This window comes from Xiphophorus maculatus, chromosome 23, assembly GCF_002775205.1.
Source record: "Xiphophorus maculatus strain JP 163 A chromosome 23, X_maculatus-5.0-male, whole genome shotgun sequence".
Classification (NCBI taxonomy): Eukaryota; Metazoa; Chordata; class Actinopteri; order Cyprinodontiformes; family Poeciliidae; genus Xiphophorus; species Xiphophorus maculatus.
The window spans coordinates 5,667,766-5,687,754 of record NC_036465.1 but is presented as its reverse complement, the minus strand read 5'-3'; the positions used below and the strand labels follow the sequence as shown (position 1 = coordinate 5,687,754).

The window sequence follows — 19,989 nt, the reverse complement described above, 5'->3', positions numbered from 1 at the left end:
GAGCCTTTCAGTGTGCTGACATTTCCTGAATTGCATTCAAAATTGTGCTAAATTCTCAAGTTAGTATGCTTTATTTACTTAGTAGATTTTTGAGCAGTTCTCATGCAGTTTCCATATTGTGGGACTAAGAGAGATTATGATCTCTGGCATTGCTGAAGGAACGTAGAATGACTTTGCAAAGCTACAGTAAGCAGCAGCACCAGTTACAAACAATCCTTCGCTTTGCCATTTTCCTTGAGATTTGCTACTTGGGATCATTTCAAGCTTGTAGACAGATCACCTTACATTTGGCTGCTGTCAAATGTAAGGTACTCCTGTTCAGTCATTTCCTAATTGCATTTTCATGGATTTAACATGCGAACTGGGGCCCATAGACTCTGGGATGAAGCTCCCTTGGGTGTTATGCAACTTCGAGGAGTGTTATATATTCTGACTCTGGGCTGAATATCCTGAGAAAATTTTAAGCTGCTCTAAGTGTTTGCAACTGGCTTTAAATATATAGCTTAAAAATGTGCTTGGAATATTTTACTTTAAAATCATATGTTAGCACCAAGGGTGTTCAGCAAATGCATACTGTTTTTCCTAGGATCTACATAGCTTACCAGAAAAACTGAGATAAAATTGGTTCAGATAAATATAAAAATGTATCCCTTCATATACCAAATGTTGTTTTTTATATATGAATTGCTTAACTCTATGGGATCTTATATCATGTTGTGATCTTTTGCTTAAACTAACGAATATCAACTAAAAATTTTTTTATAGTAATTTTGAACATTTGTTTCATATCCATTTCTTCTTAAACGTAATACAGGATCTTAAATATTTTAAATCCCTGTGATGCACAGTCACATTTCTGCCTTCTTCCTCTTTTTTTTTCCTAATTATTATTTATTATTTTTATCAAAACTCTTAGACATTAAATTACATTTTATTTCCAGCACCTGCTGTTATTAACCAATCATTTTTGTGGAGTTTGATGTGGTAAACCAAAATGTGTTTAAAGTCTGGAATTCTTTGAACTTTTCATCATGGAGTCCTGGCGGGAATATCAAACAAAGCCTTTCGCCAAAAATAAAGCTGTGGCCTGTGTGGTTGGCACTACTGTGATTAGCAATTAGGCAGCAGAGACAAAGCAACCTAAGCTCAAATCCTGAGCAGTTTCTTGGATCCTTCTTTGCTTCACAAAATGATATGCAGCAAAAAAGCAGTATTTGTTTACCCCTTTCTTTACTTTTTTTTAACATTCCTTTATTCTTGGTTACACACAATGCTTTTCCTTGTTTTGCTGACTCACAAATGCAGAAAGCCAATACATAAACCTGTGCTCACACACATATTGACTTTCTCTGAGGTTTCATTCATGATTACTCTGCATCTGTTTATGCAGGCCTGTTTATTTTCTTCTTTCTGAGCTTCATGTAAATATGAACTTATTCTGCCTCGTCTCACGGGACTCCACACTGCAGGGACGTAATTTTTCCTTCCTGCCAGGTATAGAGCTCAGCTTGGCAGGGAATTTTCTACTTTCCCTTCTATATTATTCATGTTGCCTCAGTAAGAGATGTGTGGTGTGTGAACAGGCACAGAGCCTTATATAGTGGAGCATTTGGTGTTCAAGGAGGTTTATAAAGAACAAAGGCAAAAATAGGTCCCTCTGTATCTATCCAATGTTACCTAAAGTAGGCCATTAGATTAAAGGTTTGATTAAAGGTAAGAAAGGTTTGAATACATAGTCAATGAACCAGCCAGTAATTGGACATTAATTCAGTCAGCTATTAGAGGCTTTATACTTAATTTTCAAGCAATTAAAAATTAAAACTTAGATATTATCTAATTGTCAACTGCAAAGCCCATAAGGAAAGTGAAATTGTATTCCTCTTTTTGTCTTGGGAAAACATGGATTGTTTCTACCAGGGCCTTGCGAGACCCTTGCTGTTGCAACCAGAGCAGTGGAAGAACTTCTTTGGCAGTTGTGCTGCTAAAAACATCACAGTTAATTAGGATTCTTGGAGCATTGCCAGTCCAGTGTGGGCATGATCAGGTTGAGTGGCAGCTGTGTAACATGGACCCAGATGTTCTGTCTCCAGGGTAATACACACCTAAGTCAAATAAGTCAATTGTTATTTGATTAAGTCAAATAATCAGCTCATTGGATTTTCAAACTTGACTGAGGAAGTAATTCAATGATTTGATTTTTGGTGTGTTGTATCAGGGTCACATCTAAAAGTTACAGGACACTGGCCTTTGAGGACTGCAGTTGCAGAACCCTGACATGGTGCAAACTTAGTCCAATATGAAGGTGATCTAATGCATTACTATTTGCCTGTTAAACTTAAAAAAAACTTTTTTTTGTCCAACTTTAGAATCTTACAAACTTTATTTTTTAAATCATGCTGCATTGATAGTTCTTTGGGAAATAGAAGTCATTATCTGTCCTATTAAAGGAAAATTGTCAACACAAGTTCATCTAGCAATAAGTGAGAAAATAATGCTGTAGAAGTAGTTTGTGTAATGTTTTTTGTTCTAATTGCTGTAATATTTAACATTTTATGAAACAAAAAGATACCATTTTGATTTATTTCTTGTTTAATTCTAATGAAGGACAGAAAAATAAACATTTAAAGAGCTTACCAAGTAATTAACTCCTCAAAAAGAAGTATTAAAACTCTTTAATTAATCAAAAACACCACATCTGATTTGTACCTTTCCTGGGCTTGTCTTCCACCAGGCAGAGGAATCAAATGAATAAAGCAGATCTGGTTTGTGACCCATTTAGCCATTTTTTTCTAAGCAAATGGTAAATGAGTCTTACAAGAATCCCTTTTCAACTGTTAAGCAAACATAATTCTTCTTTAAACCTTTGTTTTGTTTTGTTTTGTTTCAAAGTAGCAAGCTATTTAAGGATATGTTTTCTAAATGGATTAAAAAGATCAACTTGCTTCAAATTGCTTCAAGTTAGGTATTTTTCCAATGTATCTGAACAGTGAAAACTATGTATACAACATTTTGGTTGAAGGGAGCAGAGACCAAAAGAACCAAGCCTGTCACAGCATAATGCTCACAGACTATCTGGTACATGGGAGATCATTGTTCAGACACAAAAACAAATTTTGGTTTGTGGACTTTATCAAATATGAAATATTTACTAGCACACAACCAAATGAAGTTTACAGTAGGATTAACTCAGTTAGTCATTCTGGGGATGATGTGTACTTATATAGAGGAAAGATCTAGTGACACCAAACATGTCATTGATTTCTAAAATTCCTTTGGTTGTGTTCGAGACAAGAATACAAACAATGGATTGTTGTTTATAGAGAAAACCAAGTCATTTCTGTTCTAATTCTGAAAGTTTCTTTCATATCAAACCAGATATATTTACCAAAAGTTGCAATCTTTATTTTTTATCTATACAAAGAAGCAGCAGAATGATGGCATCATGAAGAAAGATGCTTACGCCAGATGAGAGCCAAAACAATTTCGGAAGCTAGTGGGGAAAAAAACCTTTTGCTTTAACATCCATTGTAATTATATTCAGAGCTTATAATCGATGGAGTAATGAACCTATCAGACTCAAACATCAAGTCCTTGCAATGATAATGAGCTCAAACCATGCAATGTTTTAAAAACAAAATATAAAGGACTACTAACTTCTCAGACCTGTGTTTTAAATTACACAAATTATTGACACAACATTTGAGCTGATAAAAGTAATAATCTAAATTAATGAACATACCCTTAACTGTACTGAGATAAAATTGAATAAATGAACATAAAATATGCTAGTATATACTAAGCTGTGCTAAGATAAAACAAACTAAGGTAATATAACAGCTTAGCTAGGTTTAACTATGATAAGCAAAACTCAGGCAAGCTGAGCTCAAATTAACAAAACTAAATTGTGATAAGAGGAGTTAAATCAATTGAAATTGGCTGAATTAAGATGCAAAAAATAGGATGAGATGAGATGAGAAAAACAGCAAGTAGAAGAAATACAGTACAAAAAGGAAAACATAACTTAGGAAAAAACTGAACAACAGCAGGTTGTTCAGAAGCACTGCCTAGAGAAAGTTCTACCTTTGTAAAATTAATATGACAATATCACTGCGTTGTTACTTAAACCACACAACTTGTGAAAAGATGTCTCTTGGACAGATGAGTTTAGATGTTTGACTATAACGCACAGCAGCATGTTTAGAGAAACCCAAACACAGCATGTCAGGACAAACACCTCATACCATCTGTCAAACATGTTGGTAGGGAACTGATCTGGCCTGTTTTAGCAACCACACAATGTTTTCTGATGTCAAGTGTGAGACCATCTGTCCAGCTTCACCCAAACTAGGTCATCAGCAGAAAAATGTTCCCCAAAACAGCAACAAATCTTCAACATACTAGCTGATAAATAAAACAACCAAGGTTTTGTACTGACCTGGTGAAAGTTCAGGCCACAACCTAATGAAATGTCATGATGGGACATCAAGAAGGCTGAGCAGAAACGATGACATTACATTGCTGAAACATTACAAATCAATGTAGAGTGGCAAGGCTTGGAAAAAATAGCACTATGTTGTGAAAGACTGATAAATTTATTCAGATGACATTTCAATGTAATGCAGCTAATGATGATTTATTTCACTATGACTTTGTCTTTTATTTCTAACTCAGTATAACTCCATGCAGCTTCACAGAACTTAGAAGTTGCTTCCAGCCGTTTTTAAACCTTGAACTCTTTTGCTGCTAATGGTAGCTGAAGCCACCTTTATCCCTCCAGCCAGCTGCTTTGCAATATTTTGTCCAATTTTCATGGCAGGTTGAAAGGGAGGTGAAGTTAAAACGTTATATCAATGCTCTGTTGTGACATAATGAAAGAAAAAATGTCTTTTGTCAGTGTAGGTGACACTCATTTGTCCAGGCAAGCACACTGCTAACAGGAATAAGCTCCAAATCATTAATGGAAAAACAAAACACTTTCATTCCACAGATGTTCATTATTTCTACTTTAAAGAGAACTGTTTTGAAGTATAATCAGTGTACTGTGAAACATGCTGTGGGAGTCTGGGTGGGGTTTAGAACACAAGTTGTCATGATGTTTCATTCTGTTTCAGATCTAGTCTTTTAATTAAACATGCTGTACTCCTAATTGGCTGTAAGAGTAGCAAATTTAAAGAGTTTTAAATTATCTAGTACTATTGGGACATCACTATTACTATTACATTATTACTATTAATATTTCACTATTCGTTTAAATTAAATAGGTTTTATGAGAATACATTTATGGTGTTTTTGTAAGAAGAATCATTTCCAGGTTTCTGCTCTCCTTTCAACATGTTATTCACATTGTGGATTCATTAACTGGACACATACTGTATATACACCATGGAGGTGGAAATTATGCATAATAAAAATACACACAAGTTTTCTAGGGGTTTTTGGTTTCCATGGACGCCTAACTTTGGTTTGAGATAAATATTCTCAGGAATGACCCTTTCTAGTTATTTCTGCATTACCCTTTTTTGCCTACTAATGTGGAGTTCGTCCACTATCATTCAGACACTGTTTGTTCCTAGTGTCAAATCTGCTAGATCCTGGGCTGCAGTTCACCACCGACTTGTATAAAACGGCAGCATGTGGCACACTATGAATGAAAACAGGTCAGACCTTCAGGCGAGAAAAACCCACAGCATGATAAAGTATCTTAAAGTAAAAATGATATTACTGAGTGGAGAATTGGAAACTGCAGAAGAATTGGAATAATTTGTATACAGACAGATGGCTGAATTTCTGTGCACAAAAGTTGGTCAATTTGTAAGACACACATACAACTGGCATATTTATGTGGCACACTGTGTATTTTCAGCCCCACACATACACAAACACACACAATGTGGCGATTTCTTGTCATTCCAGTCATGTAAGCAATTAGCTGAGGAACGCTGTGTTGCAGATATCAGCCATCCAGAAATAATCAAATGAGATCCAGCAGTACACCGATCTTAGTCCTAAAAAATGCACACACTCTCAGACACACATGACATTATCATGACATTATTATTATTGCTCTGCTTGCTTGAACTCTGTATTATTAGTATCTCTTCTTTGAGAATTCACCTCCCACACTCTTGTTCTGACAGTTGTGTGCCCAGATGTTGCATGGTATACACACAAGCAGGGACATGTGTGGTGTTGCCTTGTGTTCCCTGGAGTCCTGCAGATTTCACCTCTGTGCCCTTGTGAATCTGTCCAGGCAGAAGTCTGGATTAATGTTCTGAGACAAACAGAACAGGAGGTTCAGTGTTTTCAGCCTCAGTGCTGCTCACCTCAACACTGCAAGTCAGTGTTCACTGCTGTTGCCCGAGAAAAGGTCATTCAGTGTTTTACCTGTTCAGAATGGGAGTTTAAAGATAAGGTGAAAGGTATACAGGCAGCTGGTATAAAAACTGTTAAATCGGACTCAGCCATAATTACAGTACTCTCAACAATTACAGACTCTCATTGAAAGAAAATTGTAAATAATTTGTACATTCTTTTGAGGAATATATTTTTGAGGAATAAAAAAGCACAAAAAATAGTCATCTTCAGTAACATTTCTGAACAGAAACGATGTGGAAAAACAAAATTCCATGTTTTGTTTTTCCACAAAATCCTGGAGTATTTCTTGCCAAATTTTATTTTATTTTTTTCAGTTTTAGTCAAATTTGAACAAAATGCTCAACCCTTCTAAAAATCTGTGTAATGTTTAGCAAATACGCACATTTATGTATGTAATGAGTGAACAGAAAAAAAAGCCTTTTGCCTTTCAAACTACTGACAAATATTAGAATTTGCATAAGGTGATTGTAGAGAAGAGATGGGCAATATATCACTTACAATATTAATGTGTGCAATATCACAATTGCAAAGGACTGGTTAAATCCAATATTTGGTAGGTAGCTGTATTTCATTTACAATGCATGTTAATTCTGCATGGCAATAATATTTTTGACCTGTTGGACGGACCTCCCCTGCCATCAATACCCACATATGATTTATATTACTAGTGGTTGAGCGGCTATAGCTCAGCACAATTGAAGTGGGGGAAATGTGATGAAGAAAAAGTATAAAAATATTATTAAAATAGATGTGTTTGTGACCAAAATATGTCACAGTATACAGCAGTTCCCTAACAGCCACCTTTGGAGATGTATTTTACATCTCTCACCATTGTTCTCACTGTGTAGTGGCAAGATAAATTTGGAACCTCATTCAGCCTCATCTGTCACAGCTCCAGCTTGGATTATAGATCTTCAATAGCACTTTTGTTAACTTCACCTATTGATAAACTTTATTCAAACTTATTCAAAGTTTACCATATATATATATATATATATATATATATATATATATATATATATATATATATATATATATATATATTTACATTATTGGTAGTTACTGAATACTTTCATACAAGTAACAAAAGAACAAAAACATACTATCAGAATTAGCAGAATAAGTTCTTGAAATACTTGAAATACTGTACATCACTTATGAGGGGTGTTCAATCTTCATAATATGTAAGTTTTACTAGAAAGTTTAATTTATCAAGAAGCACTTAAAGAAAGTTAAGACAAAGGTGACTAGTACACCCTTGGTACCTGCCCAAGCTTAACTACAAGGTATAGCTTAGCCTTTACCAATCCCAACTATAAGATATGTCACAAAGAGAAGTTTTATTATTGGCTGTATGGCTAGAGATTTCCCTCTTGTGCTGTCTATTTTTATCCCAGTGTTGAGAACCAGCGTCAGTCTCAGTGGAGTTTGGACAGAGTCAAACTGTTCCCTCTGAGGCAAAAAACATTTCCTCAAAGACAGGAAGGAAGAAATGAAAAGTAAAATAACAAGCTGACCTGGCTCAAACACTTTGATGCGTCTGATGCTTTACCTCATCATGACCCCAGAAAATCAGGGTTTCAAAATGCCTCCTCTATTTTATTTGTCTGTCTAAATTGTTTGTTTGACCAAATAAGAATGTTTTTGTTTGAACTAAGCAACATTGTGCAAATTAGCTGCTTTTCCACACTGCTCAGTGGGGAATTTAGCTGTCAATTGATTATAATGGGTGAAGAAGGTGAGAAAGGACTGTGATGTTTTACATACTGATGAAGAGTTCAGGCTGAGAGGAGCATCCTCTTAGCGCTGTTTTAAACTTTCAGTTCCTTTTAAGGATTCTGACCTACTGTACCTTTGTTTCCTCTATTTAATGCTATGCAGAGCAAAACCACATCAGATTCACTTTTCTGATTGTATTCTTTGTACATCATTACAAGTCAAAATGCTTTTAGAATTTGTGAAGCTTATCCATTTTCAGTCATTCCAAAGACTCAACACTGAAACCTCTTTGGCTACATTTTCCAAAAGGTGATCTTACCAGGGCTCTCTAATTCAAACAAAAAAAACTAAGTGAACCATATATTATTGGTGTAGGCTGAACTTTTTTCCCCGAATCTGTTTTAAATATCCGTGTCTTGGAGAGCTTATAAGGAGTCCAGATTTACCAAAACGGTGAAGTAGGTTTGTCCACGTCTCCAAAACCTCAAATCCTCTTCAATACATTTTAAAATGTTATGAAGTTGAAGAAAGGTGATTGAACAATTTTGTTGCATTAAATCACATTAAAAAAACAACAAACTTAAATTTTTGTTGTTGAAATTATACAGTTTCAGAATTAATTGGATTTTTTAAGCTTAAGGATACTGTAATATCATGTCAGTAAATGACACCACTATATAAACTTGGCAATAAATTTCAGTGGAGTGAAAATTGGCTGGCTTAAAAGAGGAGCTACTTGTAAAGACTGTTTTGGGGGAAATGAAACAACTAAACTGAGAATGGAAAATGCAATAATCAGCTCTCTCCAAGCACTGTAATGCTTCCTATGACAGAGGCTCATAAAGCAGCAAGAAGCTACAGTATGTTGTCAGAGATAGGCAGAAGTACAAATTCAACTAATTAACCATAAGCTTTAAGGGTTTATTTCATATTTTCAGGTGCTAATGTTCTTTTAAGTCTTCCAATGTCAGCCCCAAGCTTTTTAGAACAAAAAAATGTTCAAAGTTTTGAAAGAATTGAAAAACTTTCTTCCTCAAACCATATATGAAATGTTTTGGTTCTGAACCACTGAGAAAATAACACAGACCTGTGCTGTGGCTTTCCTTTGGTATTTCACTTTCTCAGTTTATCTGCCGCAGATTGGTTTCTTTGGCCTCAGCAATAAATCTCCAAGGTCTTCTTAATGGTTTTTGACATCTTTCCAGACCAGCTTCACCAAACAGTGGAGGTGGAAAAATTGCCAGAAAGATTACATTTTCTGAAAGTCCTCTTTCCTTAATTCTTCAGGGTGGTACTTGTCAGAAAAGCTGCTTATACTTAGTCTCAAGTCTAAGTTCATCCTTCTCTGAAATTAGATTCGAGAGTGAACATTCTGGCTACAAAGATCATCAAATAATATTTGATTGAAGTAGTAAGCTGTTTTAAATTCTTCATATTTATTTTTGACACCTTGAAGAAAGTCTACTCCAGACTTTTTCAGTTGTCAACTATATTTTAAATCATCTAAAAGTAAATATTTTCACTCGCTGACAAACTATTAAGCAGAAGAACTGCTAAAATGAGGATAGAATTGAAATTTATTTGATTGGAACATGGGAGTAAGAAAATTGGCAAGATTAGTGGGATTGATAGCTCAGCAGTAATTGGGGAGTAAGTTCTCTACTACTTAACCAAGGAGGAATAATCTCATAATATGCAATGACAATTGACTAAAAGGGTTTACTGTTTTATACTTGTCCTATAATTAACATCAGAGAGCAGACATCTGTGTTTTAAGTGGTCTTCCCATCAATTCTGACCTAATAATCTTTCTATAGTGATGTAAAGCAGGGATTCGTTTTTTGTAGCAGCACATGCTACCCTCACCATGTTGATGATGATATGCAGAGTTACTCTTCTACTACATGTTGACCAAAATGCAGCTCTGATTTTACTGGAGCACCTGTGGTTTAAAGTTGTGTCTCTAAAGCCTTCACAGAACAGATCTCTTTAAAATGAGATTAAAGGATCAAATGCCTAACCAGATGACTTGTGATTGCAATTGTCAAGACTATTTTATTTAAGGGTATCTGGTTTTGATTAGCACTATTTTGGAATAAAAAGTATAATTTTATGGGCTGCATGGTTGGTAGTGGCTTGCAGCAAGAATGTCCTGGGTTTTCTGTGTCGATCTGTTTTATTTTAGGATGGATTTTTCATGATATACCCATGCGTGGATTCTTTCTGACCTTCTTCTCATAGCCAAAAAACATGAAAACCAAACCCTTTATTTTTTATAAGACATTGATATAATGCTTCCTTAGAGGTAGTGGTACTTTTAAATATAATTAATTGTACTATCAAGACATATCTTCTTTCTTGCAAACTTTTCTCAATACCTTTCAGACAAACCACTTCACACACTTTGGGCTTCAACTATACTTGCTTTCTTTCTTCAAATTTCTTAAAAGTTGCCAAGCTCTTTGTCAAAATAAAATGCATATTTTTCTATTGTGTTGTTGCACTTCAAACAGACTTCTTTTCACTTATCTTCTGCCATAATCTCTTTTCTCCTTGAACTCAAGGCTTTTGTACTTGCTGTTCTCCTTCTTCCCTGTCATCAGCGTCACAGCAGGATGTGAATTCATTTCTCAGTAAGATGCTCTTGTTTCAAGTACTATGTGGCTGAGAAACTTAACTTGTCTCTTAAATGTTTTCTTGGTCAACAACACACACCTAACACCACAAAGGCAAAAAAGACAGAAAGAAGGAAAAAGCTTTCTGATTGTGATGCTTTAGTCTATTCAGACCTGAACAACTTTAAACCACTGCATAGAGGATGTGAGAGAGTCATTTCTAACACAGCATGAAGCAGAAGTATAGGGGAGGATAACCCTAAATTACACCACTAAACTTGTGTATTCTGTTGTGTAAAGCTTTGACGACTTTCAGTGTTGCTCTTTTCAGTTAGATTTGTTTTCAAGATTAGTTCAGGATTCACTTTTGTAAATTTCTTCCCAGGTAGCTAAAATGCAGCACAGGAGGTTTAACTTGACCTCACTTATCTTCCCTGATGAACATCTTGGTTGTTCTCTAATTAAAATATCAAGATGGACCTCAGAGGTTCATATCATTTGGTGAAGTAGCATAGTCTGAATGAGAGGGACCAGTAGAATCACCAGAGGAGTTTGACAGAGAGCTAATCAAAAGAGTGAAGGACTGAAAAGAAAAAAGGACTTTCAACATTTACCTGTACAGACAGAAGTTGGAGTATTTCAAACTTTTCAATTTCACCACATATATATATATATATATATATATATATATATATATATATATATATATATATATATATATATATATATATATATATATATATATATATATATATATATATATATATATATATATATATATGGTCATAAAGGCCATATATATATGAGCTCATCACCAAAAATAAATTATCAAAATACCAGTGGAAACATGCAGCTAAAAAAGGGTTTAGTGTTGCAGGTTTAACCATCCTGGGAAGTATTTTTTGTTGTTTGCTTAGGGATTAGGTACTACATTTCAAATTGCAGGTTTGGTGGGCAGCTCTGTTGCCTCGTGTTTCTGCCTTTAAGTCTTCTTTGTCTGCATGGATTGAAGCCTCGGCTGTTCACCACACACACAGAATGAATCAAGATTGTGATGGGCTCCATTCTTCTCTGATCCACTCAAAATAAAGTAGATATGGTAACATAAAATCTCAGCTCTGTGATGCTGCAATTTTGAGTTTGAAACCATAAACAGCTTATGAAATAAGTAAAGTATGAGGGTCACATTTAAATATAAAATAACAGAACATTGGCTGAACCACAAATGTTGGGTTTGTGTCCATGTGTTTGTGACTTTTTTAAAAGTCATGGACTTTTCTATGGATTTGAAATTAAATTAAAAAATAATAATGACAAACACCAAAATTATCCCCATTATAGTTACCTCTTTAGCATATTTGTTTTACAATGAATCCTATCTAGATATGGAAATTCCCTGCCATGTTTAATCTGGTCAGATTGTTATCCCATTGTGTGTTCCCACTGCATTAACCCATACATTAACCTTGGTTAAGCATCTCCAGGAGCACTTTTACCATTTAATCATACTCTTGATGAACGGACTAAACAACATAGGACAAGAGCTGTGCCGTTTCATTTCCAGAAGGTTAATCCTGAGGTTAATGCAGCTGAACGAGAGGACCAAAAAGCCTATGTCTATGAAGCTTATGCATGAACTGCAATAAATCTGACATGAGACAGATTATTATATCACTAGGTAGTGTCATGCAAAGTTGAGCAGGTCGTAAATGTATCTTGCCTACTTTTGTTGCTTTTAATTTTGCATGTCACGGAAGAAAATAATACCTCTAAAATGTTTTAGCTTTTCATCAAATATACCCAATATATTAAAGAGGAGCTTACACTGTAGGCCGGAGGGTATTGTGTGTTCATGGATATTTATAGGAATGAGGCTACAAAAACAACTGATTTTATTTAGATTGCTATGACTGTGTGGGACAAATAATACATGTTAGTAAAATGATATCAAGACTAACAATTGTTTTCTTATTTTTCTTTATTCAATATCAATTAAGAATGATTAACATTGTTTTGCAATATTAATATCAATATTACTATTGCTATTAAATTGAAGTGAGACTTTGGACTTGATTGTATTTATGACTCACTTACAATACAGTTCAGGATAAAATGTTATATAGTGAGTGCTTAAAATAATTATTATGTCAGAAAAGTTGTGGACAAAGCAGTAAGTGTCAGATCTAAAAACAGGTGCATCAAAAAGTCTTGTATTTTGGATTAAGACCTGACAGAACAGGAAAAATGCATCATCTTTCTGCTGTTATCTACTGTTTACCAACAGCTTAAAGCTATTTGGGAATGTCTGTGCTAAAGCACGGTCTATGATCTCAAAGAACAAGGAAGTTATTTTTTATAGTTTCAATCAAAAAATGGAACAAACTGTTTGCACATATAAACACAACACTGGTCCAACTACTTAATTCATTAATTATTTAATATTTAAAAAACCAAACAATCCTTTGAAAATAGTTAGATAATGATCTAAAAATACATCACAAGTTTCGTTTTATAAAACCTCTAAACATTTTCAAGAAAGTCTTGTTCCCTCAGTATATACAAGACCAGCAATTAATAAAAACTTTTTCATAGTGTGCTTTGTTTGCATTTTGTTTGCCAGACTGCATCTCAACAGCTTAAAGAATTGATAATGTAATAATTGAATAATGTAAAACCAAGCTCTTTGCTTCAATGAAGAGCATTACGCAGCTTCTAGAACTAACTTCTTGCTCAGTAGATGAAATCGGTGTCATTAGGAGCCAAGAATATGTGATAATGTGGTTTAGATTTAAAATCACCTTCTATCAATTTTATTTAAAATTACATGACACTCATCTGGAGGTAATGTTGTTGTAATAGACAGATAGATCTCTACTTCCCACCTCTTCCACATGTAGCGTCAGATGTCAGAGTCTGCTGTGCAGACCGCTCAAAGTCTTCATCAGTGAGACTTCATCAAGATGAATGTTTGCCACATTGCTGCCTGAAATATGTAGAACTGTTTAGTCTGCTTGTGATCCGGGCCTTCTGTCTCACTGTGTCTCTCCTCTGGCCTCATTAAACAAATCTCCATCCTGTCTCTTGCTCTGCCAGTTGGCCTGTTGGCTCAGCTGTGTACAAATAAAACCACGAATAAACACTGTACGGATCGAGCCACATGTCCTGCTTTGGAGTTTCATTTGATCCAAGTATTAAATTAAATATATGCTCCAAATGACTACACATAGCCTTGGTGTCCTAACCAAATTTTGTACCCACCATTGCTCATGTACACATATGATAGCACTTATGCCTTCACTGTTTTTTTGCTGAAGTTTGAAGTTTAAGTTTTGTTTTTTTGGCAAATGTATATCCTGGAGGTCCAGGTCCTGAATGATAGTGTGTTGGTCCCCCGTTTCCTACCCAAACAGCCCTGCTCTGTCAAGTCATGGACTTCCCTTGTCTGTATTGAAAACAATTTGTTATGTTGGGTGTAGAAACAGGGTCAAAGTGCTGACAAGAGCTTGGAAGCAGCATAGTGAATTGAGGAATTTGAAAAGGGGGTATTATGTAAAATTGACTTTTTGAGCTTTGATGAGGGAATATCATTCCCACATCAAACACACACTCAGAGTGTTGCTTTGACTCATTCATGAAAATCTGAGGAATCCTTGAAACTCCCATGGCAACTGTTTGGGGGTGCCTTAACGTCTGTTGATACAATGCAATGCATATTTAACAGCTTCGGTCTCCAGCCGAGCTTCTGCCTCACAGAGCAGCTGTTCCCCACATCTTCACCACACTGCCCCTCAGACTAGTGGCAGCAGCAATCTGCAAACATCTGGTGGAATTACATGTATGCTGAGCTTGACATACAAGCTGCAGTACTCCTAAGAATGGTTGTTGTGATGAGTGTCTTGAAGACCAATTTCATGGTGTCATATATGGCTATTATGCAAAGACAAATTTCTTTTAAAGAAGCAGCATTATGTATTTTCCAGGCACATAACTACTTGATTTTATAGCAGAATCAAGTAGTTCTTTTACTTTCAGTCATTATAAAAATGCTGTACAAATCAAACAAAGTTTAAAAGATATTTGATTTAGCAATTGAAATTGTCCTCTGATTCTTGAAGAAGCTCCTGCTCTTTCCGACATTAACATCTGTTCTTAGGCGTGTTGGACTGAGAAGTAGATCGCTCATCAGACTCACAGTTCTACCAGGTGTTTACTAATTGCTGGTGGAACTAGGCTGGTGGAACTGAGTGGGAAAGGCGTGGAGGATGGGTTCTCTGTGAGGGATCAGAGATCCAAAACATCTAAGGGAGAGGGCTGAGCAGGGAAACAGAGAAAAATAGACTAATAAATACATAGAGAGCATGCAGGGAGCTAAATTATACCACAGGTTGATGAACCAAAGGGAAAGGGCGGGACACTAACAAAGGAGTTAAAAAATACATGAAATAAGAAACTCAATACAAAGGCGTAACTACTTTGACAATAAATAAATAACAATAGTAAGTGACCCTGGAAAAATCAGAATGTAAATACAAAGTAACAACCACAACATGACACTGTTAGCCCAGTTAGTAAAGGGGAATTTTCTTGTTGAGGTTTTTTTTCCATCCACTTCGCAATCCACACATTTCTTGTTAGTGTTGTTAAACGTGCTGACCTGAACTCTTTTATAAGTATCCATCTGTCAGAAACCTTATAAAAGTGCAAATCTTTGCCACATTTCATGTTACCATTTTTTTAAAGTTAAATGTCCCATGCAAATACACCAACATTTACCCACCACCACTATTTTCCCACTCAATTGCTTGAGTTTATTGCAGACCTCTAAAAGTCACATGGCTATATTGCGGTAACTACAGGATTAAATTTGATTCTGCAGGACTTACTGGGTCAGTAATGTGTTTTTTTCCCATTCAGCTGACTCTAACAGAACAGATCACTGCATCATTTCATTTATAGAATCACTTGAGCTTGGTGCAATGTTTCTAAATACATTGCACTACAGATTAGCACACTGCCAAAGCAATTTTTATTCAATTAACAAAAAGCTAATCCCTTATATTTCAGGAGTTACATAACGTATTACATATTGCTGTGAGTGCAGCTATGTGACATGCAGCTGGTCAAAAGCTCAGCTGAAGCTTTTCAGAAATTTACTGGCAGTTGCACTGATTGTGACTGGGTTTTTTTTAAGCATCAGTGTGCTCACTTTCAGAGCACAACAGTGAAACCGTTTAAAGGTTTAACGCTGCAATGTGGGAGCAATTTTGTGTTCTGCTTCAGTGAGAATCTGAAGCCTGTTTCTTTCAGCAATGCCCTAAATGTTGGTGGCTGTCTGAAAGGTGCATTTCATGGCCAGTTTGGCAGCAGGAAGTGTCTTTGGTTGGGGTGTTTGTCTAAACAGCTCGTAATGGTTTTAGCCTGAGGTGAGCTCTTTCTGACACACACACAGAAAGAAAAGCTAGGTTGCTATTTCCAGCATTCATGTTGTATGTATAGAATAACATGTAAGCATGCCTGTGTGCTGTGAAGCACATTTCTAATACAAATGTTTTGACTCCAGCAGATCTGTAGGCCTGTTACAGATACCAATTTTCTTTTGAGATATTTCACTTAAAGCTGTCTTGACATGTTTTCTTCTAAATATTCTACTGTGTGCTTGTTTTCTGCTGAAAGATTGTTTTGACAGATTAAATTTCTTTCCCTAAGCGATTAGTTTGGCACATGCCAGAAACTTAAATTTGAATCTGACTGTTTTACAAGCTTCACAGAGGGAAGCATGTAATTTTTTAAGGTTTTCTGGTACATAGAGGACCAATACTAGATAACTTTGCTTCTTACATCGTGACTGACTCCAGATTTGGGAATCTTAATTTCTGAAGCCAAGCCGATTTATTTATAAACCACATTCAAAACAACAAATAGTTAACCAAGGTTATGTTTTTTAGGAGAATAAATAAAAAATAGAAACTAAAGTGAAAACAGAAAAAAACAAAGTTAGACAATACAACAACTCACAGAAAAGAACAATGTCTCATGCTGTGTCAAATTCCATGTAAAAAAAAGATGAGTTTTAAACAAGAAATAAAAGACAAAAGTGAAGAAGCCTGCCTTGTTCCATATCTTCAAGGCTGCAGCTGTCAAAACCTGATCACCTTCGAACTTCGTAAAGGCCAAGAGCAGCTGGTCCGCTCACCTTGGAGTCTGTGAAGGAGAGTATGGGTGAAGCAAATATGAAAAATAAAGTGGAGTAAGTCCACTGAAACGTTTTAAGAATAAAAAGATTATTTTGAAATCCTTTAAGAGGCTGCACCATTAACACCAACACCAAAAAAAGAAATTATGATTCCACTACTCACTGTTTCAAAGGCAACTGTGTTGTATAACAGTAATTATCAGCATCAGTTGATAAAAATATATCATTAAAATTCTTGAAAGAGAAGATCAAATATTTTCAAGCTATTTAAAACCAGAATGAACCTTCTCAAGAATGCAATTTATCTTTAAAATTTGATTACATTTTCTCCAATATTTTTGAAAAGGAGGAAGTTTGGTCTAAAATTTGAAAAGATGTTCAAATTGACTGTCTTTTTAAAGTCAGTCAACAGTATGCTTTAAACCCCAAATGCCACACTTGTGGCAATACTACTACAAATAACAGCTAGGACAAAATGTCCTAGCATAACAAAATGTCCTAGCTGTTATTTGTAGTATATATATAATAAAAACATCTTCGCATTAGCAAAGGGAATAAATAGGAAATAAAAATTTGACTTTCGTCTGAGAGAGGACTTTGGGTCACTGAGAAACAGTTCAGTCAAAATGTTTTCTTGTACTCATAATACTAGTCATTTTTTAAAATACTACTATAGTCTTTTTCCCAGTTTCTTTTTTTTCTAGCAGACTTTTCAAAGCTATGTGAGAGCAATATTTCATAACATATTCAAGCATCATTTACACCCCGTTGATTCTGGAAATTAATTATATGACAATGTGGGAAAGTTTCAATAAAATAAAACAAAACAGGAAGTTTATGCATGTTCAAGTATTGTAAATATTTAATTCTGTTTATCCTAAAAGACAAACTCTGGTTTAAACACACAAAAATGTGACAATACCAGCTCATGCCCTGGATATGGCTAAGTGATTCAGTTCAATTAGTGAAATAAAGAAACTTTTTTTGAATCTTTTGAGATTCAAATGACATGTACAGGTTGTTATCTGAATCTGTCACAATTTTCAGATTGCACCTCTGTCCAAGTGGGAATCAGCGAGCTTACAGAGCACATGTAGATATCAAATTGAAAGGATGATCTGAAGTTATGTCTAGATGTAACATAAAGCGTGAATTTTAGATTGTATTTTCAGCCATATGCCAAAGCTACAGTAACACACTTTGACAGGCACAAAATAAAAAGCACAAGGGAGTGTCAGGAGTGACTACTCTATTCATGAGAGCACAGAGAAGCACTGTAGGCATTTCTCTCGTTCGCGTTTCTCTTCATGTACTCTGCTTTTTTAAATAATTTAAGGATTTCTTACTATACTGAACATAGAAGACATCTCCCATGAAAATATTATGAAAGTTGTGATAGGTAGCTATTTTTGGATTTCACTTTTTTGGCTTGAAAAGTTGTGAATTACACATTCTTTAACCTAATTTTTGTGATTTTTCTTTGTCCCATCACTTCCCTTCCCTTTTCTCCACTCAGGTATTCTGTTCTTCACAACGGAAATCACAAAGAGCAGAATAAGAAGTCTTTGCACACAAACATCGGCTCCCGCGAGTCCTGCTTGTGACAAACAGCGACCCCACAGTCACAACTCCACCAGCCTTGGCTCTCACAGTGTCAACGCAGTCCTGAAAGGAACGCAGCAGCCTTTGCACACCCAGAGTGGGACTGCAACTCGGATGACAGGAAGGACTGTAGGGATCCAGAGAGTGAGCCAGGCACTGCCACTGAATTTACAGCTCAGTCAAAACTTAACCTAAGTTTCTCTGAGGTCTCTTCGTGTGCAGGGTGCTTGAAACCAGCTTGACGTTTCTCTAATGCTGGGTAATGTGTTAGTGTTCTCGTCTGCAGGACTGCAGAGCCTGAGCTGGCCCAATCACATTCTGTGTTCATCTTGTAATGTGCAGAACCAGCAGCTGTGGTGTAGTGTGGGGGAGAAATTCTCAGCTGATGTTGATATTTACTGTGCTGGAGAGTTGTAGAGGTGAACTACATTGCCAAAGTGATTTTCATACACATACATTGGACTTGTTTCTGATTATTTTATGATGCTCCCTGTTGTTTTCTAGTGACAGAAAAACTTTACTTTAGATTTTTAAAGGTTGTTCTTTGGTATTTGACCGTGTAGGATGGGAGAAATGAGCTTCAGAAGCAAGAAGAGATAAGCCCAGAACATTTTTTTGTCTTTGCTGAACATCACTTAGACATCACATGTGTTTTCCTTTCCGGGAACAAAACAGTTTTTTTCAGAGGTCAAAGCTTCCTAGCTCTGTTGAATCCTCAACAAGATAAAAGGAAAACAGGGTTTCCAAGACTGAATTAAATCCTTGATCTAAACTGTCCAAGTGCATTATCACAAAGACCGCTAGCACTCCTGAGTTTATCACTCCCCACGCTCATCTGAATGTTTTAAGTTTCACTGCAAAAAGTTAAGAGGACCATGACCTATGGAAGCTGCTGATGAATGATTCAACAGATTTCTGAACGATTTTAGAGCACTGTGTGCTTGTTCTTGTCATCTATGTGATTACATTTCAAGTTTGTTTTTTTTTTGTTTGTTTGCTGGTTTGTGCATCTCTTGAGATGCTTTCAAGTGGATTTCAGGTGTGTGCATACACCTTCTATAATGTGATTCATGTGTATGTATGAGATTTGTTTTTTTTCATCGTCCAACAACGCTTTGCTCCTTGTAGACACACCATGTACTCCCCTGGATCTGTGCTCACCTTGGAGGTTAAGATAAAGAATGTACTGGAGGACTTTCAGTGTGTTTTATTCAAGGAAACGTAACACTAAAGCAAAATGTTTTCTTGTACTCATAATACAAACTTGTCCTTTTTTAAAAACAGTTGTGGTCTTTTTTTATTGTCATTTCCTTACATGCTTCATCTTTTAGTCAAAGTTTCTGGGACGGGGGGTTAACAGACCATTCATAGTTATAAGAAAGCAAAATGTCATAAGAAACAACAGGAACCGTTTGCACCTTAGAGTTTCTGCTGCTTAACTGCATGAAAGACATTCTGGGGTAATTTCTTGATTTCAAAGAATCA

The 19,989-nt window shown here is 35.7% G+C and overlaps 1 protein-coding gene across 4 annotated transcripts in view; it reads left to right on the top strand.

Moving 5' to 3' along the window:
• Positions 1–19,768, top strand: part of htr4 (5-hydroxytryptamine receptor 4) — a 139,445-nt gene extending 119,677 nt beyond the window's left edge. For 3 of the 4 annotated variants that reach the window (XM_023328141.1, XM_023328144.1, XM_023328143.1), the window contains one exon: positions 18,419–19,768. In XM_023328141.1, the coding sequence (XP_023183909.1) occupies positions 18,419–18,506 (88 nt within the window). In that variant the 3' untranslated portion in view covers positions 18,507–19,768. The remainder of the gene's footprint in view (positions 1–18,418) is intronic. The other variant, XM_023328142.1, reaches the window with a different exon arrangement.
• The last annotated feature ends 221 nt before the right edge of the window (positions 19,769–19,989 follow it).